Source organism: Raphanus sativus, chromosome 2 (genome assembly GCF_000801105.2).
Source record: "Raphanus sativus cultivar WK10039 chromosome 2, ASM80110v3, whole genome shotgun sequence".
NCBI classification, from domain to species: domain Eukaryota; kingdom Viridiplantae; phylum Streptophyta; class Magnoliopsida; order Brassicales; family Brassicaceae; genus Raphanus; species Raphanus sativus.
The window spans coordinates 27776897-27803300 of NC_079512.1; the positions used below are offsets into that span (position 1 = coordinate 27776897).

At 35.9% G+C, this 26404-nt stretch overlaps 6 protein-coding genes and 2 pseudogenes across 6 annotated transcripts; 3 read left to right on the forward strand and 5 right to left on the reverse strand.

Annotated features, from left to right (window-relative positions):
• Positions 1 to 901: 901 nt before the first annotated feature.
• Positions 902 to 1758, reverse strand: LOC108841136 (uncharacterized). Its single transcript, XM_018613923.2, has 2 exons — positions 1501 to 1758; positions 902 to 1187 (listed from the first exon to the last, which is right to left on the reverse strand). Exons 1-2 carry the CDS (start codon positions 1650 to 1652, stop codon positions 1112 to 1114), a joined length of 228 nt encoding a protein of 75 aa, XP_018469425.1. The 5' UTR covers positions 1653 to 1758; the 3' UTR covers positions 902 to 1111.
• Positions 1759 to 2592: 834 nt separating this feature from the next.
• LOC108842555 (uncharacterized) lies at positions 2593 to 3044 on the reverse strand. The gene has a single exon (XM_018615503.2). The coding sequence runs from the start codon at positions 2959 to 2961 to the stop codon at positions 2749 to 2751; it is 213 nt and encodes a 70-aa protein (XP_018471005.1). The 5' UTR covers positions 2962 to 3044; the 3' UTR covers positions 2593 to 2748.
• Positions 3045 to 3408: 364 nt separating this feature from the next.
• Positions 3409 to 5177, reverse strand: LOC108842549 (peroxidase 55-like). The gene is made up of 3 exons (XM_018615497.2): positions 4738 to 5177; positions 4460 to 4651; positions 3409 to 4142 (listed from the first exon to the last, which is right to left on the reverse strand). The coding sequence occupies exons 1-3, from the start codon at positions 4969 to 4971 to the stop codon at positions 3567 to 3569; spliced, it is 1002 nt and encodes a 333-aa protein (XP_018470999.1). The 5' UTR covers positions 4972 to 5177; the 3' UTR covers positions 3409 to 3566.
• Positions 5178 to 9814: 4637 nt separating this feature from the next.
• Positions 9815 to 12362, forward strand: LOC108822324 (3-isopropylmalate dehydrogenase 1, chloroplastic). Its single transcript, XM_018595370.2, has 9 exons — positions 9815 to 10081; positions 10165 to 10294; positions 10383 to 10494; positions 10575 to 10739; positions 10822 to 10908; positions 10985 to 11101; positions 11186 to 11293; positions 11853 to 12059; positions 12148 to 12362. Exons 1-9 carry the CDS (start codon positions 9856 to 9858, stop codon positions 12220 to 12222), a joined length of 1227 nt encoding a protein of 408 aa, XP_018450872.2. The 5' UTR covers positions 9815 to 9855; the 3' UTR covers positions 12223 to 12362.
• Positions 12363 to 15082: 2720 nt separating this feature from the next.
• On the forward strand, positions 15083 to 17753 carry LOC108823543 (COP9 signalosome complex subunit 3). Its single transcript, XM_018596778.2, has 11 exons — positions 15083 to 15348; positions 15439 to 15542; positions 15617 to 15863; positions 15973 to 16030; positions 16118 to 16207; positions 16392 to 16457; positions 16652 to 16741; positions 16833 to 16991; positions 17097 to 17218; positions 17333 to 17405; positions 17483 to 17753. Exons 1-11 carry the CDS (start codon positions 15164 to 15166, stop codon positions 17552 to 17554), a joined length of 1266 nt encoding a protein of 421 aa, XP_018452280.2. The 5' UTR covers positions 15083 to 15163; the 3' UTR covers positions 17555 to 17753.
• A 946-nt stretch (positions 17754 to 18699) lies between these two features.
• On the forward strand, positions 18700 to 19716 carry LOC108842550 (TLC domain-containing protein At5g14285-like; annotated as a pseudogene).
• A 413-nt stretch (positions 19717 to 20129) lies between these two features.
• LOC108839340 (uncharacterized) lies at positions 20130 to 21560 on the reverse strand (annotated as a pseudogene).
• Positions 21561 to 21701: 141 nt separating this feature from the next.
• LOC108841464 (early nodulin-like protein 21) lies at positions 21702 to 22244 on the reverse strand. Its single transcript, XM_018614219.2, has 2 exons — positions 22094 to 22244; positions 21702 to 21988 (listed from the first exon to the last, which is right to left on the reverse strand). The coding sequence occupies exons 1-2, from the start codon at positions 22242 to 22244 to the stop codon at positions 21702 to 21704; spliced, it is 438 nt and encodes a 145-aa protein (XP_018469721.2).
• Positions 22245 to 26404: the final 4160 nt, after the last annotated feature.

Consider the following 26404-nt stretch of genomic DNA (forward strand, 5'->3'; position numbering starts at 1 on the left):
AGATGAGCTCTATAGCAGTCCAGTACATGCCGATCCAATAGCCTCACTATTTTTGAGAATCATGAATACAACAGATCACATTTTCTCATTTATTAAAAAGGTTTATTTTTAACCTTTAACTTCAGCAAAGGGCTCATTATTGGAAAAAAAAAATTAAATCGCATATAACGTAAGAAAAACGTAATATTCATTAGAATAAGTCTTACGTAGACAATCATTAACGAATTGTAACGTATGCATTCACCCAGAGAACTAGGTTATAGCCTAGAGGAGGTATAGATCTACACAGAATAAAGTGAAGAAACAAGTTGGGGAATCTAAGTTGCCTATTGGTGCTTCTTCTCATCAAGTGCACGAATAAATGGAAGAATGGAATCAGTATCAGATGATGAACAGAAAGACGCAGACAGGTCAGTAAGATATTGTGTGAACAAGAGATGGTGATGCCTTTGATCCATTTCATATGTCTGATTCCATTCTCAACCTCCTTGGCATCAGACATTCTAGAAGACATATATGTTCTCTCACCGGTTGCTGCACAGAATTAAGACAAACGTGATCAGTAATACCCTTCTCGCTACTGTTTTATCCCTCTCAGCCCACTTTCTGAAGACTTCCGAAGCAGCTTCAAGTTTTGTATCTTTGCATAGGCCTTCAATGAGAGACGTATAGATTGTTTCACCTGGTTCTATAATCCCATTCTGAAGCAAACAGCCTCAAAGACTCCTCTACCTCACCTTGCTCTGACAATTAGTTTCTTGATAATGAAGTACTTTGTGTATGGGTTTGTAGTTTATCCAGTAACTATATAAGTGTTATTTCAAAGTATTACAAAGAAATATGTTTTAGGAGAAAAAAATTACAATTACTGTTGCAAAAAGAGTAGAAGAACAAACACTTAGGAAAACGACGTCATTGTAAAACTATATTGAAAAATAAAAAAAGACGAGAGATTATATTATTGTGTTTTACTTCAAACGTTAAGAGGTGAGATTGAGACAGTAAACTAATGGTGTTAGTGAACAAAAAAAAAAAAAAAAAAAAAAAAACTAATGGTGTTGATACCAAAGTCATAAATCAAGCAGCAACCTGAAAAAATAAAAACATCAGACTAATTCTTCTCTTTGGGAATGTCCTTCCCGGGAAGCTTGGTTTCAATTTCCTTTGGTTTAATGGACTGCGCTGCTCTGAAAAATAAAACCACATCAAACTCATCAGTAACACACCCATTCACATTGCTACAGAACTATCACTAATACAAACACTAATCAATCATATACTCCTATAAAAATCTAAAGCTACCAACATCTCAGAAGATACCTTTGAATACAGACAGAGAATCACAAAAGAAACGACAATTTCGTTGGAATTATCTATTACAACTTCAAAAAAAGTATTATTTGGTCGGAAAACTTTGGGATACAAATTCAACCCAAGTTAACAAAAAAGTGTGCAATAACCAAAGGGAAAATCAAGTAGGGAAAGGGGAAAGGAACTAACTTGGAGGCGGCGGAGGTTTCTTCTTCGAGCCAGTGGCGGATGTGCTTGACGTTGCGCCTCAAGACGGTGACAGATTGTTTGACGTCGCTCTTCAGTAGCATCACCACGGCGCCTACTCCCGCCACCGTCAGTATGAAATTCGTTAAACCCATTCTTCCGATTTAAAGGATCCGATTCGAAGACTGCAGCTGATTCTTTTTATGGGTTGGGACGCTAGGGATTTAAAGAGGGTTTTTGTTTTTTTTTGTTTTTACTTGGAGAAGCAGGCAAGGCAGTTGATTCGTTCCTTCTTCGTGATTCACTCACAATTCGGTATCCCCTTTTCTATGGGCCTTTGTTTTGCAATTCTATGGGCTTTAAAGAGTGTGAAAGCCCAAATATTGGATCAAGTTTTAGATAAAAAGTCATAAAAGTAAAACCAATCAAACTAAGCTAGTGTCATTAACTAGATTTTTAATGCAAAGTTAATATGTGTATATATTTATACAGTTTTACATACATACTGATTCGTCTGCATACTGATTCGTCTCAATTTAACGGTTGACTATATGTTAATCAAATTGGGTTTTAAATGTTATGGTGATGAGTTTAGATAAGAAATTTGAATTATAATCAAACTATAAAGACGTATTTAGCACATGTGTGCCTTGTTCAAATCGTAATCTTTTCTTGCTCTCAGTAATGCATGGTTCTATATCCGTATTCATACCTTTTGTAGGAAAATGAATGATTGGTCAATGACTAGAGATGGGAGGTCAACTAACCAATCCAAAAAAAAAAATCAAAAAACTATAGACAATTGCTAATGATAGAGAGAAAAGCATATCTTGAGAGGTTCGAGAATTGAGATAACGGAAACACTTCTAAAACTTGTTTACGTTGTTTCAATCTCTAGCTTAAGCGTTCTTAAGCTTTCTTACGATTGTAACATGTTTCGAAAGAAAGCTGTTGTAATTTTTATGGTCTCCATCAAACTTATAGCAAACTATATGCATGGCTTAAAAACATATCGGTTACATTTATTTTTAATGTATCAAACTAGTTCAAAGAAAAAGAAGAGGAACTCAGACGGTTATGGAGGATACTAACAGGAAAAATAACGAAAAGGAACTTAATAATGTAATTCCAGTACAAGTACTTAACTGGGAATCAGAAATCAAAGATGACCAAAAACAATAACAAAAAGACAGGACATATAATTAAGGATGCAGCTATCAATGATGGCCAAGAGTTGCAATGTCAAATTAACTAGGCAGCGTAGATGTGGATATGAAGAGCGATAAGGGAGACTGTGATGCATGCAAAGAAGATGAGTGTGTGAATAACAATGGCTGCACCGCTCGTCTGAAACCCGCCAAACTCAACCACTCTGGTCTTCCCCGGAAGCTGAAACAATACTCCTGGCGTCAATAAGATGAAAAAGATCACCGACATTAACACTGGTCCCCAATTCAAAGCCATCTCAAGATCTAGCTAGATACAAAGCGTATGTTAATTTTTAGGAGTTTATTGTAGGAGATATATTGCTAGTTGTATTGTATGGATGTTTTAATACACTCATGTATGTTAATTTATAGAATGCTTGAATCAAGATTGGGATCTTAATGAAACATGTGGCTTGAACCGGACGAAATTAGAAGTTTGCAAGATGAAGAAAAGAACGATTCTCTGTAGCTACTCGATCGTATCAAAACTATATATTATAATATTGTCACACTCTTTAACAACAACAATACTATGTGTTGATTGTTGGGTATGCTAAGAATCTGATTCGATCTCGTGAGTTTCTGTCTTTTGTCAATAAATTCATAGTAAGTAAATAAATACCTAGAAGGTTAATTTGCATATATATAGCGTCTACCCATGACTTATTTGAATACAATCTCAAAATGAGTTTCATTGGACCTGTACTTCAAATAATGTTTCTTTCAATCCTGTAAAATAGCTTTACAACAGCAATATTAAAAGGTTCCATTGTGGATTATGACAATTTCATATAGCAAACAGTAATAAAAAAGCTAGAGAATTTGTATGTTTTATGTTTTGTAAACATTTGTGACATAAAGTTAGTTAAAAGCAGAGCAATCCCTACGAATCTCTCCTTCCTTCCCAACCTTAACTCCAACGCGGCCGAGTTTCCTCATAGCTGAGGTAAAAGCTCTGTTGAATTCTTCAGCACTGTTCGCAAACCTGACCACCGTTGCTTGAGACCTGAAGTCGTTAAACAGAACTTGATCGGAACTGAAAAGTCCTTTCCGAGCAACTAGGTTCTGGAAGTAGACATTGTCAAAGACATTTGGGGTGGTTAGGTCCAGGTTTACGGCGACGCTGGGGTCCGCACCAACACGAGGGCAGGATTGCATCAGCTGCTGTGCGTAGGCCGGGTCAAGCGTGGGGTCTACGGGCATGAGCGCTGAGAAGTTGTAGAGACGGTTGGCGAAACGGTCGCAGTGAGAGAATCCTATTGTGTGCGCGCCCGAGAGAGCTACCATGTCGGTCATTGTGAGTCCGTTACTAGCGAATAGATCGACCAGACCATTTACGTCTAGCTCTGGTCCTGGTAACTTCCTGTCAACTCGAGACGCAGTTGACACGAGCCCGTCTCGTCTCCCTAGCTCTACCTTAAACCCTGGCCCTCCAGCCTGTCAATATCCCATAATTAATTATTCTCTCGATTTCATTAAAGTGTTGTTGTTCAACAAAATTTGGATACAAATTAAGAAAAATTATTAAATTTTCTATTTTATAAAATATATGATTTTATTTGATATTATCAGTTAATGAAGTAAAAAATAAAAGTTCAAGTTAAAAATTGATTTTATTTTTGCACTGAAAATATGAAACTATATTTGTTATAAAACAGAATTTCAAATGCTAAAACTACATTTAATATGAAACATGGATTTGTTTTACTTATTTTGCTAATCAAATGAAGAGTCAATGAGCGGTGTTGACTTACGAGGGCGACGACGTCTCTGGCGGCGAGAGCCATAATATCGGTACATGACACAAGGCCAGGACATTGAGCTTCGACAGCTAGTTTAGCCTTATTCACAGTGTCGAAACCATCTCCGGCAAGGGATATATTGTCTTGGGCGTCCCTCTCCGCGTCTCCATTATTAGATGCTATTAACACAGATGCATCACATCCCTATACAATCACCAACCACATGAACAACAATACAAACAAAAAAAATAACACAAGAAGAGATTCGAGATGACAACAAGGCTACATACACCGACGAAGCAGTCGTGAAAGAACATTCGTAATGTTGCCGGAGCCGTGATGGTGGTTTGTTGGTATTTAGTTGTAACCGCCTGACGAACGATAAGCTCCACGTTAGGACATGTCGAGGCGTAGAAGTTCTCCGATAGTTGAGCATGCGACTCGACCACCATGCAAAATAACAGTATCCATAGAAAAAAACACATCAACATGTGTCTTTTTGGATCACTACTAGTAATATCCATCTCGATCTTCTCCTTTAAGTTCTCGTTTCTATAAGGTCCTCTCTTGGATATAATGGACTACAACACTCTGTTAGGACTCTCTGATATGCCACCGGATATCTAGCTGCTGAGTCTCTTTTATAGAATAAATGTGTTTTTTCTTCCTTGATGAAAAAGTTAAGTTATATATAGGAATGGAGTATGTTTATTATGATTCATGAATGATTAGAATATAGTCACATAAACAGATGGATGACAGAATTTTACAACTGGGATTTTCTGGAATTTTACATAAGCGAGGACATTTCTTGAGTTAGAGGTTTTCATTGAGAGTGACATTTTAACTAACCTAATTAGGTCAGTCATCTGCATGGAATATTTTAAAATAATATTTCTTGAGTAAACGGAAATTATCGCTAACTAATATATTGTCGTTAATCACAAAAAGGTTAAACCAAGTTGTCTTGGCCTAGTGGTAAAGGGGCTCCGGCTGGAGTTTCCGCCCTGGGTTCGATTCCGCTTGGCCACCGGAGCTAGCGTTAAATCGCAAGAATACGTGGGTTGCCGTCGGCCTCAGGGGGATTAGTCTTGGGCCTAGAAAGCCTTTGGATCACTCCTGGTTAATCAAAAAAAAAAAAAAAAAATCACAAAAAGGTTAAACTAAATTCAAAAGATGAGTTTGAAAGTAGTCTTGTCTGATTCCTTGAATTCAGACTGTTCTAATGTAGTTCATCAACTTCAGCTCAACGGTTCTTATATTGAAGCTGACATCTTTAAATAAACATTTAAATATTTAATATAACCCGTTTTATTATTTTCAACGTAGCTTTCTTTTGGTATGCTGATTTAAGTTTCTAGAATCGAGCTGGCAGCACTAGTTCTCTCTCTTTGATGAAACTAGAGACTCCTAAACAAATAGATATTCAAATTGTTCATGGTTTTTTTTGTCAAGAAATTGTTGATGGTTAAAATGTTATTTTCCGCGAAGAAAAAAAAGACAAATAACGTTAGCGAAGTGATGCTGTAAGTGAAGACATTTCAATGTTTGATCAATTCGATTTTCAACCACAAATAAATAAACTATTTATAAGCTCATTGTAGGTAAGCGATATGTACATGTGTACTAACTACAAACTTATAAGAGCTTAATTGCAACTTAATTTGTAGAAAGGGTTTAAATAGTATTGAGGAACTAAAAATTTTCAAAGCTTTCTAGTTCAGAACTTGCAATATGACTTGCTTGTTCCAATATCTAGATCGTATTAATAAATCAGAAAAAAAAAATACTATTTGCTCTTATTTTTTATTCAACTAAATAAATTTAAATTCCGTTTTCTAGACGTTTGGCTTAGTTGGGTCGAATACAAAGTAGCTATGACCAAATTATTTACACCTGAGCCGAGGAAATGTTGTGTGTTTGGTTTCATGATGCTGAGAGAAAAACCAAATTATTTTGCTGACCTGCGAAAGCAAGGAGGAGTGACTTACCACTGTCTTGGACCAGTGTTAAACAAATAGTCTGGATGAGCAATGAGTCAACGGTAGGCCAACATGTTGAGTTTGTATCCGAATGTATTGTCTGGCTTTCAAGAACCAGGTTGATAAAGTTGGCAATTTGTTTTTAAGAAAAAAAAATCGAGGTAAAGTCCAAACTCCAAAATCTGCGGGATCACCTAATTAGGACAACATAAGTAAAGACTAGAAAACAACATAAGTAAAGACTAAAAAACCAATAATGAAAGACAATAGCTTTGATCGAAAAAAAAGAAAGAAAATAGCTAATGATAAGAACCACGACCATGTCGGTTATGTTTTCTTCTCCCTCGTACAATCTTCCATTTCATATCTTGGTATGTGATAGAAGATTTTTGTTTCCCTTCCACCCCTTGTCAAGCTAAGCGAGCTAGATGTTTTTCCTCAGCTTCATCCACAACACTAACACTGTGAAATGAGAAGAACTCTCAAATTCACTAGCTTGTGGTGTTGTGGTTAAATGATCAACAACTATAATATTTTGAATCTTGTTGTTAATAATGCTTTGAGGGAGAAAATTCCATAATTGGTGTTGTAGTGGGAGTAGACTGTAAATCTACTAATGTGGATAAAGCTTGATCCTCCGATAGCAAATAAGGAGAAGATGAGATAAGTTTGAACCTTGATTCTGCATTACCATTACACTCCATAGTAGTATATGAAAGCGAAGGAAGCTGAGAAATAGCATCTAACCTAGGTTGCAAGGCATGAGTGATGTCAGGTGTTTGGAGACCCTCCATCTCTTTGATAAGGTTCTGAAATGCAGATGCACCAAAGTCTGAGGTTGTAAGAAAGAGAGTTTCATTAGCCTTGAGATCTTTTTGATGGATAGTTGGTGACGATGAGGTAGTAATGTCGTTTTGTTGAAGGATTAGATCAATATCCACAACAGGGATCTTGGAGCCAACATCTCCTGTATGTGACTACAAGGTAGAATCCTGCAGGCTGAGAAGGAAAAAAACATCTCTTTGCTTTGTGACCTAAATTTCCACATCTCTCACACATAGATGAAATTCATGTATATTTAACATTAACAAGATAATTGCGGTCCCATTTATTATCAAGAGCAATAAGTTTTGGGAAATCTCTATCCAGTTTCATCTCTACTAATACCTTAGCTTCACTTATACTAGTAGGATTAAGACAAGGTTTGTGGGTTAAAATATGTTCTCCCAGTATTGCTGTTAACATAAGTGTTGTGGCATTAACAGAGTTAGATCTCTACAAGTCACTTAATACTGTCTATGGCACTATATTTTGCTTCATGCGCACACCAAATCTTGATGACAGTTCTATCTATCACCGGTGTCGAGTTCACCATTCCTAGACGCCTAGCCCACACGTTACAGCTAATCTATGGTTTGCGTAATCACTCAAATTTGATATCCCTCAAGGTCTCTTACATTCCAAGACCGCTTTGTTTCTTCTGCGTTACAACTCTGAGCAAGACTTGGAATACATGGCACAGTTTCCGAGAAACCTAATATTTTCACCATCAGTGATCATTCAACCTGTTCTGGAATGGTTAATATATTATTTTAAAAAATATAATTTAAATCATCAAATTCAAATTTGATTGAAATAAATCACCAATTTTTTTTTGGTAAACAACAAAAATACTCAACTTTTGTTGACAAACAATTTTAATCATAAATTATCTATGACTATATCATTAGTCAACAACTATAGTTGATTAACGATAGGCCAATATAATTATAGTTGATTAACAGTAAAACTAAAATGAGTTTTAAAGTTGATGTCTTTTTGGCACAAATATAAATCAATATTTTTCAAAATATTGAATTTTAAATATTGAAAGTATATTTTAAATAAGTATAACACTAATAATATACTTATAAATAAAAAGTAATTCAAACCAATTTTTTTTTCATTTTCTCAAAGTAAAGATTTCTATAATTTTCATTTCTATTCTAAAATAATTAATTAACATATCACTAATTAAATATTCAGTTATAAAATGATTATGGAGAACTTTTGTAATTACTTACGATCCATTTTTGTAACTATTTATATAATCTTATTTGGATTGTGTTTTATAATTTTACCGTCAAAATTTTTTGTTACTGAAATGTTAGTTCAACTTTTATCCTCAAACAAAAACAATTATCCAAAACAAAATTTATATTTTTTTCGTAAATGTGTTACAAGATTTCTTCTCCATTTTAATGAAAAATGAGTTTCACCAAAAACTGTTAAGATTCTAAATGTTGTTACATCATTAGAATCATGGAGAATATATATACCATTATTTTTTTTTCCTTGTGGAAATCAAAAATATATTAATATTTTACAAACAACAAAAAAATTTATGAACCAGAGTGACATAATTATTGTAAATAATTATAAAAGTTCTTATGTTTGAACTTGGCGGGAGTGATCATAGATGGTGAAGATGGACCAAAACAACAATTCCTTGGGTTTGGTTCATGGTCATCATCCCTGCTTGCATCTGAGCTTGGAACTGTGCTTGAGCTTTGGACTGAGCATGGACCATGGCCTGAGCTTGAAACTGAGCTGGAAAGTTAGCTGTCATTTGAGACTGAGGAAAGCCCTGGTTTCCTGGAACAGATGCAGAGGCTATCCCAAAAGACGAAGGCGCAGAGCCTTGAGGCCTCTGTGGATTGTTGTTGTTGTTAGCAGACATAAATGCCTGTAAAATTCAGATGAAAGAACACTCTATTGAATACTATACTTCAGTTTAAAGATAGATAACCACAGAAAGAGAACACTTTTTCTAATGATTCACAGTACATAAACTAATCTAACAAATCAATGCAGAATAGAGACTCAAATGAAACCCTAAATTTTCTTAAGGTTGAGGCAAAATTTAATAATCTCCAGAGCCTATTTACCAAATGCTTCGAGAAAGAATATTGCTCGCAGCTTCTGTTTCTTTGCCGGTGTTCCGCCGCTGTTTCTTAGTCGATAGAGGTTAAGACCCGACCCGTAACTTCAGAGCCCACAGCGACTATTGAAAGCTTGAAACTACATCATTTTGGGCCCATTGGCCCAACTTGAACTCACAAACACATAATATTTTGTTACGATTTTTTTTCTGTAAAAGCCAGTTGTAGTGGCTGTGTGTTTTCTTCTAAAACACGTAATGGCACGTATTCGTAATAATCGTTTAAAAGAAAGGACCTTTCCGTAAATATGTCAACACTTATAGAAGGTTGTTGAGCCGGTAAAAAAGGACGTATTTGATGAATAAGAAAAGAAACTTTAATATTTTGCAAATGCAAAAACGTGCATACCTATCTAAGTGCCAAAACCAACATGTGTCTTTAAGTACCGTGTTTGTGTCACTCTTCACTCTTCACAATTTCAAAACTCTTTCGTCTCCTGAAAAAAATGGCGGCAGCTTTACAAACGAACACACGGTTGCATCCGATCAACGTCTTCCCAGGAAAATGCAGATCTCTCAACGATCACTCTCGCGCGCCGTGTAGAGTAAGGTGCGCCGCAGTTTCACCGGGGGAAAAACGGTTTAACATCGCTCTCCTTCCCGGCGACGGGATCGGTCCGGAAGTCATCTCCGTCGCCAAGAACGTGCTTCAGCAAGCTGGATCTCTCGAAGGTTCTGTTTCTTGCTGAGTGTAATCTTATTGTATTTGCTTAGACAGTAGCTAACCGAGTCTTTTGATGTATTGTGTATTACAGGACTGGAGTTTAACTTCCAGGAGATGCCTGTCGGAGGAGCAGCTTTGGATTTGGTCGGAGTGCCCTTGCCGGAGGAATCCTTTGAAGCTGCAAAACAATCTGACGCCATACTTCTTGGAGCTATCGGAGGGTATGTGTATCTTCTACGTACTGGACTCTTGACTCATAGATCTGCTATATGTTTTTATTCTCAGCTTTAACTTTTGGACTATATTCAGGTACAAATGGGACAACAATGAGAAACACCTGAGACCAGAGATGGCTCTGTTTTACCTTAGAAGAGATCTCAAAGTCTTTGCAAACCTCAGACCTGCTTCCGTTTTGCCTCAGGTATATTACAAGAAGCCTATCTTCGATTTGATCTGCATATTCCTTTTCTTTGAATCATTTTCACTATTTTTTTTTACCAGCTAGTCGATGCTTCCACATTGAAGAGAGAAGTGGCAGAAGGTGTTGATATGATGATTGTAAGGGAGCTTACAGGAGGTATCTACTTTGGAGAGCCAAGAGGAATCAAGACCAACGAAAACGGCGAAGAAGTCGGGTTTAATACAGAGTTCTACGCTGCTCATGAGGTACTACTACTTCACAATATTCTCTCTATGACGTTGGTTATATATCTATAATAGTAATAAAGGCGTTTCTCATGTTCTTTAGATCGATAGAATTGCTCGTGTTGCGTTCGAGACTGCTAGGAAACGACGTGGCAAGCTGTGTTCTGTCGACAAAGCCAATGTGTTGGACGTACGTTTGATACTTGTGCTTGAATCTGTTGATGCGTATTTCTAGTGATGCTAAATTAATTATTTTGGTCATATAGGCATCAATATTGTGGAGGAAAAGAGTAACAGCGTTAGCCTCTGAGTATCCAGATGTTGAACTAACACATATGTATGTCGACAATGCTGCAATGCAGCTTATTCGTGACCCCAAACAGGTGCTCTTGCTCGTCCATTGATTAAAAAGCTAAAAAGTGGTAGCTGGTAGTAACTCGAGCTGTTTTTTTTTATAACATTTGCAGTTTGACACAATAGTCACCAATAACATTTTTGGTGATATATTATCTGATGAGGCTTCAATGATCACTGGAAGCATTGGGATGCTTCCATCTGCTAGTCTCGGTGTATCGGTAAATGAAATTAATATCTAAAAATCTTGAGAAATTGCCAAAAATACTATTTTCATAGTATCACTTTTCATGTTTACACTAACCACTTTTACCACTACTTTTAATGAAGGGTTTAGATTTGAAGGTTTAGGATTTAGGGTTTAGAATTGATGTTTTAGAGTTTAAGGTATATAGTTTAGGGTTTAGAGTTGAGGATTTAGGGTTTAGAGTTGAGGATTTAGGGTTTATAGTTTAGACTTTAGGGTTTAGGGTTTAGGATATTGAATTCAGGGTATATAGTTTAGGGTTTAGGGTTTAGAGTTGAAGATTTTGGGTTTAGGGTTTAGAATTAGAGGTTTAGGATTTAGAATTTGAGATTAGAATTTTGAAAAGCATATAAAAACAAAGATATAAGAGTTTTTACCATTTCAATAAATAAGGTATTTTTGAAAATGTGTCTTTAGTGGTGGTAAAGATGAATAATGGTACCTTGAAAGTGGTATTTTTGAAAATTCCCCAAAAATCTTCCAGAGGTTCGTACAGCAATTATCTGGATTGTTAAAACTTGTGTTGAAATCAGGGACCTGGACTGTTTGAGCCTATACATGGTTCAGCACCAGATATTGCTGGTCAGGACAAGGCAAACCCATTGGCGACCATTCTCAGCGCTGCAATGCTTTTGAAATATGGACTTGGAGAAGAAAAGGCTGCAAAGAGGATTGAAGACGCGGTCTTGGCTGCTCTGAACAAAGGTTTTAGAACCGGTGACATCTACTCTCCTGGAAATGTATGTTTAATGATTTTATTTATTAGTTAGTAAGAAACAGTTAATAATATTTACTTAGAAGATCTTGTTTGTTTTGAATGTGAAACAGAAACTGGTGGGATGCAAGGAGATGGGTGAGGAGGTGCTAAAATCAGTGGACGCCAAAGTTGCAGCTACTGTTTAAGTTTAATGATGATTTAAAGCAGTCGATAAAGTGTGTAGCTCTTTCGTTTTACGGTTACTTATATGCTAATCCATGTACTAGAAACGTAATATGCAAGCTTCTTGATAATAAATTTGGGATCAATTCTGCAATCTGAAAAATACATTCTTCTTCAAAATGAATTTTTTTCCAATTTGATATTTCATCATCTTCACATATTAATTTTTCCACTTCCATTTGCTCTTTTTTGATGAGATTAACACTTTTTTTTGCCTAAGTTTGATGAAACATGAAAACAATATAGTTATTTAGTGATATGACATCACTAGAAAGGAGGAAGCTATACTTTATATATATAGATAGATAGTACCTTGACCAAAAAGATAAATAGTAAAAAAAGTACTTAAAACATCAAAACAGATAATAGTTCTCCAGTTAAATATTCAGCCGAACTAATTTCATGTTAATTTTATATATTTAGTCAAAAATTCTTCAAACATATATGTAAATTGATTTTAGTTTTGAATTTTGAAGATCTTAAAAAGGGTTTCAAATAAAATTTATATAATTTAAAAGGATGTCTATACACGAAAATGTAGAATCGAATCCAAACAAAAAATTAATAAAAATATAAATAAAATTTGAATTTCTAAACCCAAAAAACATGAAATTTCAATAGAGTTTGATCGGATATCCGAATGTCTACTCATACATTAAACTTAAAAATATTAGCACAATAATCCACATTGTCTAACTACTCTTAGAATTATAAATCAACAGCATTACATTCTCATAGTCACGACCATGAAGATCTATAAACAACAACATACTTTTATAAATAACTAAGAACCTATGTAAACAATAGGAAAACAATTATGAGAAATTGCCAAAATACCATTTCCATAGTACCACTTTTCATGTTTACACTAACCACTTTTACCACTACTTTTAATGAAGGGTCTACATTTAAAGGTTTAGGATTTAGAGTTTAGATTTGATGTTTTAGGGTTTAAGGTATATAGTTTAGGGTTTAGAGTTTAAGATTTAGGGTTTAGAGTTAAGGATTTAGGGTTTATAGTTTAGACTTTAGGGTTTAGGGTTTAGGATATTGAATTTAGGGTATATAGTTTAGGGTTTAGGGTTTAGAGTTGAAGATTTTGGGTTTAGGGTTTAGAATTGGAGGTTTAGGAATTAGAATTTGGGATTAGAATTTTGAAAAACATATAAAAACAAAGATATAAGAGTCTTTACCATTTTAATAAATAAGGTATTATTGAAAATGTGTCTTTAGTGGTGGTAAAGATGAATAATGGTACTTAAAAGTGGTATTTTTGAAAATTCCCCAACAATTATTTACAATATAAATATATTAGAATAGAATTTTTTAATAAAGTAATTGTAAGCAGTATATATTAATTCTTAAACAACAATATATGTTCTAAAAATAAATTACCGGTACGAAGCACAAACAAATCCCTAGTTTTAATAAAATAGCATCCAACTGATTATTACTAAAAACTTCCGTTTACTAAAAATAACTAACTGAAATATATCTTTTCTCTACTATATAAGCACCAATACCTTCTTATTCATAATCACACAGAGAAATTTACAAATACAATTAAATAAATAAATAGAAAATAATTGAGCTCCTAGTCGGAGTTTCATTTATAAACTATTTATTTATTAATTTATTTGGAAAATTACAAATAACAAATTATTAATAATATGGGAATGTCTAAAAGTATCAAAGTTATTGTTTCTCTTGTTTTTGTTGTGTTTTTGGTTCTTGCAGCAACCAATATAGAAGCTGCAAGATACATAGAGTATCCTTCCCTTTTTAAGGGAAATCACGCTCTCCATTGTGATGGAACTAACACTAAGAAATGCGAGAGAAAAGAAGCCAATCCTTACGACAGAGGATGCACGGTAAGCCAACATTGTTTTCGTCCTTGACTTTCTAGACCCAAAAAGTGAATCAACCAAGTACAGCACAACTCTTTTGGTTAATTTTTACAAATGACTTCCCCATATCAATGTCAGATGATTAATTTCATCTTATTGTTATTAATTTATACTCTGTGTGTTGGTTTCGTAATTGTTTCCCTATTATTGTGATCATATAAAATAATTATATGTATTCTATCCGTTCACTATTTCAACAATTGTATAGCAAACTAATTGATTAAGCAATTGCTTTACTATATTTATACATCTCTCAAAGCAATCGAATATATCATTCATCATTTAACGTTTGCTTTTAGTTTGAAATGGCTGAACTTCTAAATTTTATGGTATATAAATAAAAATATGATGTAATTTTAAGTATTTAATTTTCTTCTCACCTCGCACAAGGTGCGGGTCATATCCTAGTAAAATAATTATATGTATTCTATCTGTTCACTATTTCAACAATTATTTGAAATATATTGATTGCATTAAAAAATAGGACTCAAAGGTTCTCATAATAGTTAACCGTGCTTACTGCTTAGCGCTGTAAAATCTCAATAAATTCTCCACGCTCTTCTTCTTCCACATCCCTGACGCTCACTTCTTTTCAAGTCTCTCTCTCTCTCGAGCCTCGCGTTTGTCCACTCCAAAGCGACGACGTTTTGGTAGCCAGTAAATACGGTCAACCGACTTGCGATGGTAAGGACAAATCGGTAATATATGCAATAAACATGTCCTTACCGTGGCAAGTCGGTAACAACAACAAAAAAAATAATATCTGAATGATCCATACCGATCTGTTAATGTCTGATTTAAAAGACGATTAGAAACCGGTTTATGCGTTTGGACTCGCGAGCCGTCTCATACCAAGAGCCTCCGACTGAATCAGAGTATCCGACTAGTGCATATATTTAATTATTTATGGAGAAGTTCCATAGAAAATTAAACAAACAGTTGAGAAGGGATCGATTAGGGTTCGTTTTCGTCGGAATATTCTATAACAATCGGAGGCATGAGCACGACGGAGGGAGTGATAAAGTCGATCCAGGGCCTATCAGGGAGCTCGGGGGACTTATCTGCACTCCACCGTATTCTGAAAGGAGCTGAGGAGACGCTCCGAACCGACTCGGATCTTCAACTCTCTACTCTCGACCAGCTCCACCCTTCCAAGCACTCTCTCGGCTACCTCTATCTCCTGTGAGTTAGTTTACTCTTTAACTCTGAATTTGTTTGGGTAGGTATATACACTCTTAGAGCTGACTCTGTATTGTTTTGATTGGTTCCCAGAGATGTTCTTACGTGTGGTTCAATGTCCAAGGAGAAAGCTTTGCTAATTTCTCGGTTCATTACTTGTTGCGATGCTGAGCAGATTCGTTTAGCAAGCGACAAATGTAAATCACTTTGCACTCTTTTTTTAATCTTTTGTGGTGGGGGGAGATGGTGATTATTTTTTGATTAATTGCAGTTGTGTCTCTTTGTAAGAGATTCAAAGAGAGAGTTTTGGAGCTCAGAGATCCGTTACGAGGGGTGGCGCCACTGTTGACAGCTGTTCGTAAGGTTCAGGTCTCCACCAAACGTTTGACTGCATTGCATCCGGATTGTCTTCAACTATGTCTGCAGGCCAAGTGCTATAAATCTGGTTTCTCCGTTCTTAGTGACGATATCTTGGAGGTTGACCAGCCTAGGGATTTCTACCTCTATTGCTATTATGGGTAAGCAAACCAGTTTCTCTCATTAGATTAGATTCTCGTCCTTCGTTAATATATACCAGAAATAACTCTCTTACAAGTTACAATATATTCTCTCTACGCTTTTTGACAGGGGAATGATATGCATCGGACTGAAGAAATTCCAGAAAGCATTGGAGCTTCTTTACAATGTAAAGGCATTCTCTATTACATGTTTTTAGCCAGTAGGGACTTTTTGCTTTGGTTTTAACTCGGTAGAAGTACTTTTTCTTTTTCAGGTTGTCACTGCTCCAATGCATACTCTCAACGCCATAGCTCTTGAGGCGTATAAAAAGTACATATTGGTGACTCTTATTCACTCCGGGCAGGTAAGGCTGTTTTTTGGTTTGTTTCTCTAGTTTTCTGTCGTGAGAGACATTATAATGCATGAGTCTGATCCATTGGATGTTTTTGAGTAAATGTTGGGTTTGCTAGTTGTCGATTTTCTCTTCAAGAATTGGTTTATCTTTTGATGTTAATTCTTATAATATTGTATTATTTTTACTTGTGCAGTTTAGTGTCAGTCTCCCCAAGTGCGCTTCTACAGCAGCTCAGAGGAGCCTCAAGACCTGGTGTACAGTAAGTTTGAACAGTATCCGTTTTATATGGTATCATTTGTGTATGCTATGATGCTTCGCATGATAAGTTGTTTTCCCATTTAATGGTGTCTAGTTTCTTTTTCTGTTCAATCCAATGAACAGCTGATTTGTACTAGGTAGATTTATATATATAGCTTATAATTCTTTCTTTTTTTTCATTCACCCTTTTGTCAGGCTTACACTGAAGTGGGAAATTGCTACAACGAAGGGAAGATCAGTGAACTAGAGGCAGTTGTTGTGGCCCACGGCTCAGATTTTGAAAAGGTAAAATCTCCCCTAAACGTTCACTTCTCTACTGATATTAATCGTCCTAGTTTCTGTACTGACATTAATCTGCATTCACCCTATTTTTCAGGATAATAACCTTGGATTAGTTAAGCAAGCAGTGTCATCCCTTTACAAACGGAACATTCTGAGATTGACTCAGAAGTACTTGACCTTGTCGCTTCAAGATATAGCCAACATGGTTCAACTTGCTAGTGCTAAGGAGGCTGAAATGCATGTGCTTCAGATGGTACTGTATTCTTTGGGTCCCCCACACTTGATCTCTTTTTGAAGCTTGTTTTACAACTATCGTTATGTGGCATTTTATCATGTTTTTTTTTTACCAAACATGCAGATCCAGGATGGTCAGATACATGCTCTTATCAATCAGAAAGATGGAATGGTCAGATTCTTGGAGGACCCTGAGCAGTACAAAACCAGTGAGATGATTGAGGTCATGGACTCTGTCATCCAAAGGTAATGTCTATGAACCAAATACTTTACTGTCACGAAACCAAATTTGATAGAGAATTGGATTTATTTAGCCAGTATTTTAGATCGAAACAAGCTCTGTGTTTATATGATTTTCAGGACTATTAGGCTGTCGAAGAACCTCATAGCAATGGATGAGAGCTTGTCATGTGATCCTTTATACTTGGGAAAGGTAACTTAATGCCATGTTTCTTCATAGACAGAACCTGAGTTTCTCAGACTAAACCGTAGACAAACTTGTTTTATCAGGTTGGAAGGGAAAGGCAAAGGTATGACTTTGGAGAGGATTTTGATACAGTCCCGCAGAAGTTCTCCATGTAAAACAGCAGAAGACAACCTCAAGGAACAAAACTTGTCTTAAAGACAACCCTAGTTCTCAACGTTGTTCTTTTCTGTTGGTTATGAAGTTTCACATTTTTTCTCACAATGGCCAACAAGTAAAAAAAATATCGTTTTGGACTCGAAGATTATCAATGCGAACCGAATGTTATTGAGCTATAAACTGCGTGCCGTTTTTTTAGATGATTCTAATATGATACAAAGTTAAATCCCAAATATCGAATAAACCGAACCGAACCCCTAAGCCGGATGGTATTACTATTTTTGTTTCTTTACGACTAAATGATATTATTAAATTACTGAGATAGACATGCACAAAACAAAACACATGTCTTGTCGAGTTTGGCTTTTAACTAGACAAAAAGTGATCAGAAGAAAGGTCATGATTATCGGCAACTCTTAACAGAGTCCTTAGTATAATTAGAAATTAAAAAAAAAAGAAAAATAGCAATAAACACAAGGACAACTCTTAGTTAAGGAACAAACACAAACGTCCCTGTAGACCATGTGTCACAATCTCATCTCCTCCTTCGCTTCCATCTCCCTCCCTCTCTTTCTTCCTAGTATTTGATAAACTTCACTGTATTAAACTGTGTATAGGACATTCATGATATGCTCTTGTTAGATGATACAACAGCTCGGAAGGGTCTCAAGCACTTGAACCAGAGCTGTCTCTCTGTGTTGCTAAACACGTTTACAGCTTGACATAGAATGGACAATCAAGCTGTGATATAGAGTGGACAATCAAATTTCACTTTCTTCAACAAATGAATTATCCTAAGGACCAACATAAAGTCCTACCAATAATCCTAATTTTCATTAAAAATCCTTAACATTGTCCTAAGCTTGAAATAATAATAAAAAACACTAAGGGCATCAATATTGTTGTGGGTTCTTAAACTTTTTTTTTTCCTTGTCGTTTTCTGTTTTTTTTTCAAAAAAAAAAAAATTAAAATAAACCAATTGTGGGCCGCCACATATCAGTGGGGCCCACAAACAGTTAAGGACAACAATTAGGACGATTCTTATTTAAGGACATATGAGAGAAGTCTAGGACTTTTAATGGTAGGACCCACGTCAAACCACCTTAAGGACTTGTTAGGGGACGTGCGATACTTATGGTCAAATATCAAAAATATAGGGACATGGATAATCATGCTAACTGGATCAGTTGTCCAAAAAAAAGAAAAAGAAAAAAAAGAACATAACAGGATTGAGTTCGTACTTCATTCCTTTTATAGATTCTTCTTTTTCAGTTTAAGCTAGGGTTTGAGATTACGATCTCAATGTCGATCGTTATAAGAGAAACCTCAATCCCAGACCTCCCACTCTTCTTCTCCCTATTCTTAACCATATACCTCATCGCTTACCACATCGTCTTCCGCAATTGGAAACCACAAATCCGCCGAGAAGCCTCGAGCTGTCTGTTCTCAATCTTCCACGGAACCCCAGCCGTTCTCCTAGCCTCACGCGCCGCCGTCTTCTCCTCCTCGCCTTCACGCTTCTCCTTCTCCTCCGCCAACACCGCCTCCCAGAACACAGTCCTCGACTTCAGCGTCGCCTACTTCCTAACCGATCTCCTCCACTACGTCTTCTTCTACCCTAGCGACGTCCTCTTCATAGGCCATCACCTAGCCACTCTCTTCGTCTTCCTCACCTGCCGTTTCCTCGTCTCCCACGGAGCCTGCGCCATCTTAGGCTTCCTGATCCTCGCCGAAGTCACCAGCGCGTGCCAGAACGCGTGGACGCTCGCCGCCGGAGCGAGGAAGAGTGATCCGGAGTCTCGGTTAGCTGTTAGAGTGTATGATCTCTTGTCACCTCCGTTTTATGGTTTCTACAGCGTGGTGAGAGGAGGGTTGGGACCTTTGTTTTTCGGGAAGATGGTAGCTTCTTATGCCAGAGGGGAAGCAGAGGGTGTGATACCCTACTTGGTTGTGGGTTTCTTGGGCTTTTGTTGTTGGAACTGCTATTACTACTGTTAGTATACTTTGGATTTGGAATCTCTGGATTGAATGGTTTAGACTAAGACGAGGCAAGAAGGTTAGATAGTTTTGTATAAATTAGATCAATTGTTTTTTTTTTTTGGCTTCCTTCCTTCACCATTTGTGTCTATATAATACCAACTTACTTACCATTGTTTAGAAGTTTCTTTCTAAAACTATTTATATACGTTTGGAATAATAACAACAGTAGACTTGCTATAAAGTGTAAATGCAATTCTATTGATAGCAGTTGTTCCTTGGATGTGCCTTACCCCGCGGTAACATTGGATCTCCTTCAATCTCTAGATAGCAAAGAGCATTCATTCTCACCAAGTTACTATGAACATATGGAAAAATCGAAGATGAAAGACAAAGAAGCTGTGTAGATACGAAGAAGGATGAGCTCTTCCTCAGCCATGTCTTTGGTGATTTTGGTTCGGCCAATGACATGAATTGTACTGAAGAGAGTATTACAATCTGGGATGCTATAGTCTAAAGTATTATTCAAATTAAACATGAGCCACATTCTCAAGAAGAGATTAATTGGTCATAAATTTTTGTTCCAAGGGAAATACTTTACGGTAGGAATTATTATTATTATCATAGCAACAGAACATCACGATCTCTCATCAAGAAACAAGAAACAAGGAAGCACATGGAACAACACAAATTTATAGGAAAAGAGAAAACAGTAGTAAGAATGGAAACACATCTTAGAAGACGAAAGACAAGGCTCCGACCAACGCGGTAGCGATAAGCTGAGGATATGCGGAGAAAGTGGCAGCACTTGGAGCCGGGGCCGGAGCATGGTGAGGTGGCATCGGAGCCATACCAGGGGCCATAGCCGGACCATGGTGGTGTCCGGCGTGCGACTCGGCTGTCATGACCAACACGGCCAAGACAATGCAGGCGAAGGCAAAGCGGATAGAAGAACTTCTTGCTGCCATTTGAATTCTTCTTCTTATTTAGTTTCTTTCTTTGTTTGTTCTCTGCAGGAAATATCAACAAATTGGATCGAATTTTATAGAGAGGGGGAGACAAAGAGGGGTTGTAATCTTGTATAAACAATAGTAGTGGATTTAAATGTCAACGCATGAGAAAGAGTCTTTGTGTTGAGACGATCATTAAGTCGTCATCATAACATGCTGTTCCGCTTAGATTTTTTCAAAAAACTATATTGAAAAGGGACAGACAGATACATAGACGCGAACATGGTGATGTGTCTGAATTTGTTAGTGGACACCCATTTATATGTTCGTTTATGTTCTGGAACAGGTATTACTTAGGGACGTGTGTTGACCAAACAAATTTGTTCCGGTTTTATTAGATCCATTCTAGCTCAACACGGTTCTGTTAGACTTCGGCCAAATATAAATGATTGTATTACATTCTATGAGGCCGTCTGCCCTGATGTGGTATAAAATAATATAATGTTAATATCAGTTTAGTTTCGTGGCTTTGATTGTACCAATAGAGTAGTATTCCAAGTTCTGGCAGCGAGTTGAAATGAAGATGGTGATCGTAGTTGTTGGGATCAAAGAAAATATTGCTTCCGTCAAGTGTTTGAATTTTTGCAATCCTTATAATTATAGTACTAGTTTTGTCTGACAATACTTTTGGTGCAATAAATTTAACTAAAGTCTATACCAGTTCTCAAAAAGAAAAAAATTAACTAAAGTCTGACTGTAAACGAATATTTTTTTCATAACAAGAATATAAAAAAACTTGTAAATTCCAGGAAACTATTTAGTATTTCGAATTAAAAATTTGAAAGGTATTGACCGTATGAGTACGACAACATAAAGCGGGCGAAATAAGCCCATGGAATTAGGAGGATTGGGCAGCAAAGCTTAACATTGGTGTATGGTCTGGACTAGTGGACCTGACATTTGTATGTGTACTCTTTTGACGCTTGTAAGACCTCTGTTGATTCAGTGTCTCATAATGTTTTGGAATATGCAAAATATATATAGTTCTGATTGATTAGTGTTACTCGACTCAGGCATGTTAGAAAACAGAGACGTTAACCAAAAAATGAGAAAAAAGTTTTGAAAGCCAGCAACAAGCAATTAAAACCAACAAGAATACGAAATTGTCATCGAAGCAGGAAAATATATACAAGGTTTTAATTAAATCTAACATTGGCACTAAGCTACAATAAGTAACGTGAAGCTGAAGAAACAGAACCAACCAGCCATTGTAGCCGGAATAGCAGAAGATGTTGTGGTCCGGTCGTTAGATATGACCTCAACAATCATTTTCTGACCTTTTTCGCAGTGACCGGACGTGCCACTTATGAAATAGTAAGGAACTGGGTGATCAAACATAAACCTGGTCTTGCCCGTATTGGAGTAGAATCTCGGGTGAGAAGAGTTGCATTGCTTGTAACCCTCCTTCGTCACTTGCATCACCGAATCTTTCTTGTACTTAAATCCTTTCACCCCATAGAACCAAACCAGAAACAAACAAAGCATCAAAAAGAAATAAAAAAATCGATGTGAAAAAGATGGGAACTTCTTAGGGTTTAGGGTATACTTACGAATGATGTCTCCAACTTGAAACCGTTTATCGGAGGCCCAATCATTGAAACTTGTAGAAGCATTTGCAGGGGGAACGTCCCAGTGTAGTTTGTATTCAAGGGAAGAGACAGAAGCTGAAATCATTAAGAAACTAACGAGCCAAAGAAACATGTTTCTAGAACTGAGAGTAAACGAGGCTGGAGCAAGTCTGGTTTTGGAGTTTAGAAAGTGAAGGGTTTTATAAGAAACTGAGTTGAGTTGGTTACAAGAAGAGAGGGAGATAGTGGAGTTGATTATAAGTGTTAGTGGTTGGTTATGTTATGCCAATGCAAAAAGCGGAAACATAGGAGGAACCTACACTCTGAGTCAGTTAGGGCATTTTTGTTTGATATCTAGGATAACTGGTACATCTTTGATTTTGTTCCGTCTGGTTAGAGTCCGGTTCAAATTTGGTTTATGGTTAACAAACTAAAGATACTTGTTGATGAAGGTGTATACAAGTAATCTTGCTCTTGCACAAATGTTGGATACACCATCCAACATAAAATCAATTTTACATGGAAGATAAAGGATTAAAACCTTTGCAAGTTTTTCTATTATTTTATAATAAGAAAAGTTGCTACCAAAATTTATGCATTGCTTTCCAATTTTTTTTAATATGATAACTAGAATGATATTTTAAATTGCTTCCCTCATCATTCAGCGGAAACATAATTAGAAGTTTCCACATGACAGAATACATAATGCATTGAATTCCATACGTTAGGTTGGGTACACAGGATATATGTTCCTTTGTACAATTCCAATAAATATGTCTGACCCATGAACAGAGACATATAAATAATACATCTAGAATATGTTCCACAAACACATTATTGTGTGCATTAATAACTGTTACATATATGCTATATTTTTTTTGTGATATAATATGATGGGTAACCATGTTGGTGGATCAATTTTATTAGAGGAGAAATACAAATGTGGATTCACCGTATCTCAAATACCGTCTACTAGCTACTACTGCTACACCATGTTGCTATGTCATATCGCCTTGTCCATTGATAATCAAATAATTAATCATGATCACATATGTATGGTTTGGTTTGTATTCTGAAGATCTACAATATAATAACGTAACGTACGAAGAGAGGCCATCTGGTTGTTAACGGAAATTCGAGTTAAGATTTTGATACTACTTTCATGCAACATAAGAAACTGGATGCAAACCGGTCGTGAATTTCAGTTCATGATTCATAAGATTTTGCCGTAAGTTAAATTCATCTCGCTAGTTAATATTAATCAGAACTTTAACGTTACAAAATGATTTAGAATTTGGCTTGCAGTATAATGATTGATATTCCCACTATAACTATTACCAATTTACATAATCAGATTTGGAAATCTTCTGTAGTTATAAGCTGAGTTGTTTGATCTCTTATAAGAAATATCTTGTTGAAGATTTTATTTTAGATTCATTATATAAATATTTATATACAAATTCACACAATGATCTTTATATATAAAGAAATGTTGGATCTCTCCTGCTGACACATCAGCAGCCACATCACAAATTCGCTCTCTATAAAGCCGACACGCGTCCTGTTTTTAATACTCACCGTTTCATTTATTATGTTCAGCAATATATTTGGGCTTTAGTTGTAGTTGGATAGTTTCTTTAACTTCTTAGAGCCCATATCATAAGAGATCCATCTTCTTCTTCGCATCTTGCGTATCGATTAGCGTTGCACAAACGATCTTACAACTTCTTCATCAATGGCGACCATCGACATCTAGGTTTCATCGCCTTCTCTGAGCTCTGATCAGTTCAGCCGACTATAGAGATCCAGAAGGGTTATGTGACGAATCTCTGAATCTAGATTCGTGTCGTTTCGCTTGAGTGGTTCCAGAACCGTTACGGGATGCATTGATTCATTGTTATTAACGACTGTCTTAGCTTCTTTGACCCACTCATCTTCCATTTTCTATGCGGTGGTTCTTCAACTATAAATATGTGAGGCTTCACCCCATGAACATCATCCCTACAAATACTGATAACTCTTGAAACTTTTTTTTTTACAGTGGAATTATTTTGGTTACATTTATTGATTTTGTTTTTGTTTGTTGATGTAAGATATCGTTTATTAATTTAGAAATCTTGAGTTTAGATGATTTTGATTTAGCTTTTGATTTTATTTTTATTTGTTAATGTAAGATGATTTGGTTCTGTACATTTAGAAAGCTTTAGATGATTTTGATTTCGTTTATTGATTTTGTTTTCGTTTGTTAATGTTATGAGAAAAGCTTTAGATGATTTTGGTTATGCTTTTTAGTTTCACTGAAGGCTTTTGTGTATCACTGATTCTGCTGTACGAGAAAATAAGCTTTGGTTGTTAGATATGAGTGCCTATTAAATTTTTAATTAATTGTAACAGAGATGTATTATACTAAAATACTCACCATTATTTGTTTCTTTCGGTGAAACAAAAGGTTCTCACCATTATCTGTTTGCAGGTTGGACTTGCTATGCAACAGTTTTGACGAGCAAACAACAGTTCACTGGAGAAGAAGAAATAGGAGACTCGAGCACACAAGGCTCAGATTCACGCTGCTGTCTCTGTAGCTGGTATGGATGCATGTTACTGCTGTCGCAGGAGCACCCGCTGTGTCTTCCAGCTTTGGGAAGGATGAGAAAATGGCTAAATCGTCAGAAGTAGCAGTTGCCGCGACCCGTGCATATGCTCTGTATATGCAAGCTGCTGAAGTGATTAGAGCTAAGCGAGAGCATTTGGCTTCCGAAGAAGAGATTCACAGTCTAGGAGAAACCTTCAAGATTGTAAACAATGAGAAGAGCGGGAGAGAAACTCAAAAAGCTTTGTTGAAAGATTTGATACCAATCTTGACAACTTGGACATCAGTGAGTCAGTGACCTGCCACAATGCTTGGATCCGTAGCTGTTGTATGTCTTATTTCTTATTTTTTTTTCCATCCAAAGTTCTGATTTTGTATCTTACCTTCTGTCTAATGATCAAAAACTTTTTAATACATTCGGCTTTGATCATTAACTTTTACAACATCTTCTCATAAGGTGTTTTGGATGATTGAAGTTTTTTGTTTAAACTATAGCATCTTCTTCTGCGTTCAGAAGCTCAATCTATGACCTTAGTTTTCAACTTAGTTTTCAGGACCAATCAGACACTAGTTACACTTACATGCAAGGTCTTCATGATCAAGATATCAGTAGGGAGATGAATCACAAAGGAGGACAAGTAATCTAAAGTTTGGAAGTTTAGCGTATGATAATAACATTTACTTGGGATAATATTTGTTCTTCGTCATTTTATATTTTTGTAATGTTATGAAGTTCAGTTATACCAAGTACGAACTACCAAACAACGAAAAAATGTTAAGAGGAAGGAGCGTGTGGTAGACTTCAATAACATAAACAAAAACAAATGGAAAATGCACACAAAACTTTGTCTAAAAAGATGCACATAAAATACAAAAAGGAAAAAAAAAAAAAAACTCTTACAGAAAACGTACACCATAGAATGAAAGAAAAGACAACCTTAATAGAGCTCATAATTGTAACACAAACCCAGATTTAGTGGCCAATATCTGCAAAACTTAACATTTGGTTAAACTACTAAAATCTGGTACTGTACGATTAGAACTCCACAATTGTCTTAATCAAAAGATATATTACATTCAATTTTAAGAAAATATTACTCAAAAGCTTACTTGAAAAAACACAATGATGAAAAAACTAAAATAATACAACTAAAAAAATAACAAAATATAAAATCCCATGGCATCTTGAAATACTTTACCACTTAAGTAATTTGTTGGTCTTCTGGGCTCTATTCTTTATGTCTCCAAACTTTGATTTGGGTCTATACAATGGTATGAATTTTAAGATAGTCAACCAGCAATTAACTAATATATTTAGTTCATCCGTCGAATTTTCTTTCTAAGACCATATATGGTCACTAATTTATCCTGAATTTAATTATTTAAAACCTTTAGAAACTTCTAAATCAACGTGCCATTAACAAATACTATTAGGGATTGCAAAAAAAAAACAAACCGAATTGATTCATCCCGAATCAATTGAATCGAAACCGATCTAAACTGAACTGAAACAGATCTAAAACGAAACAAATTCTATTATCAGAAGTTCAGTTTAAGATTTTTTTCAACCCAAACCAACCGAAACCGATTCGAACTGAACCAAGTTAAACCGAATCGAACCGAGAAACTAATGTATTTTTATTATTATTTGAATTAAACATATTAGCAATATACAATACTAAAATCCTAAGACTAAAGCCATT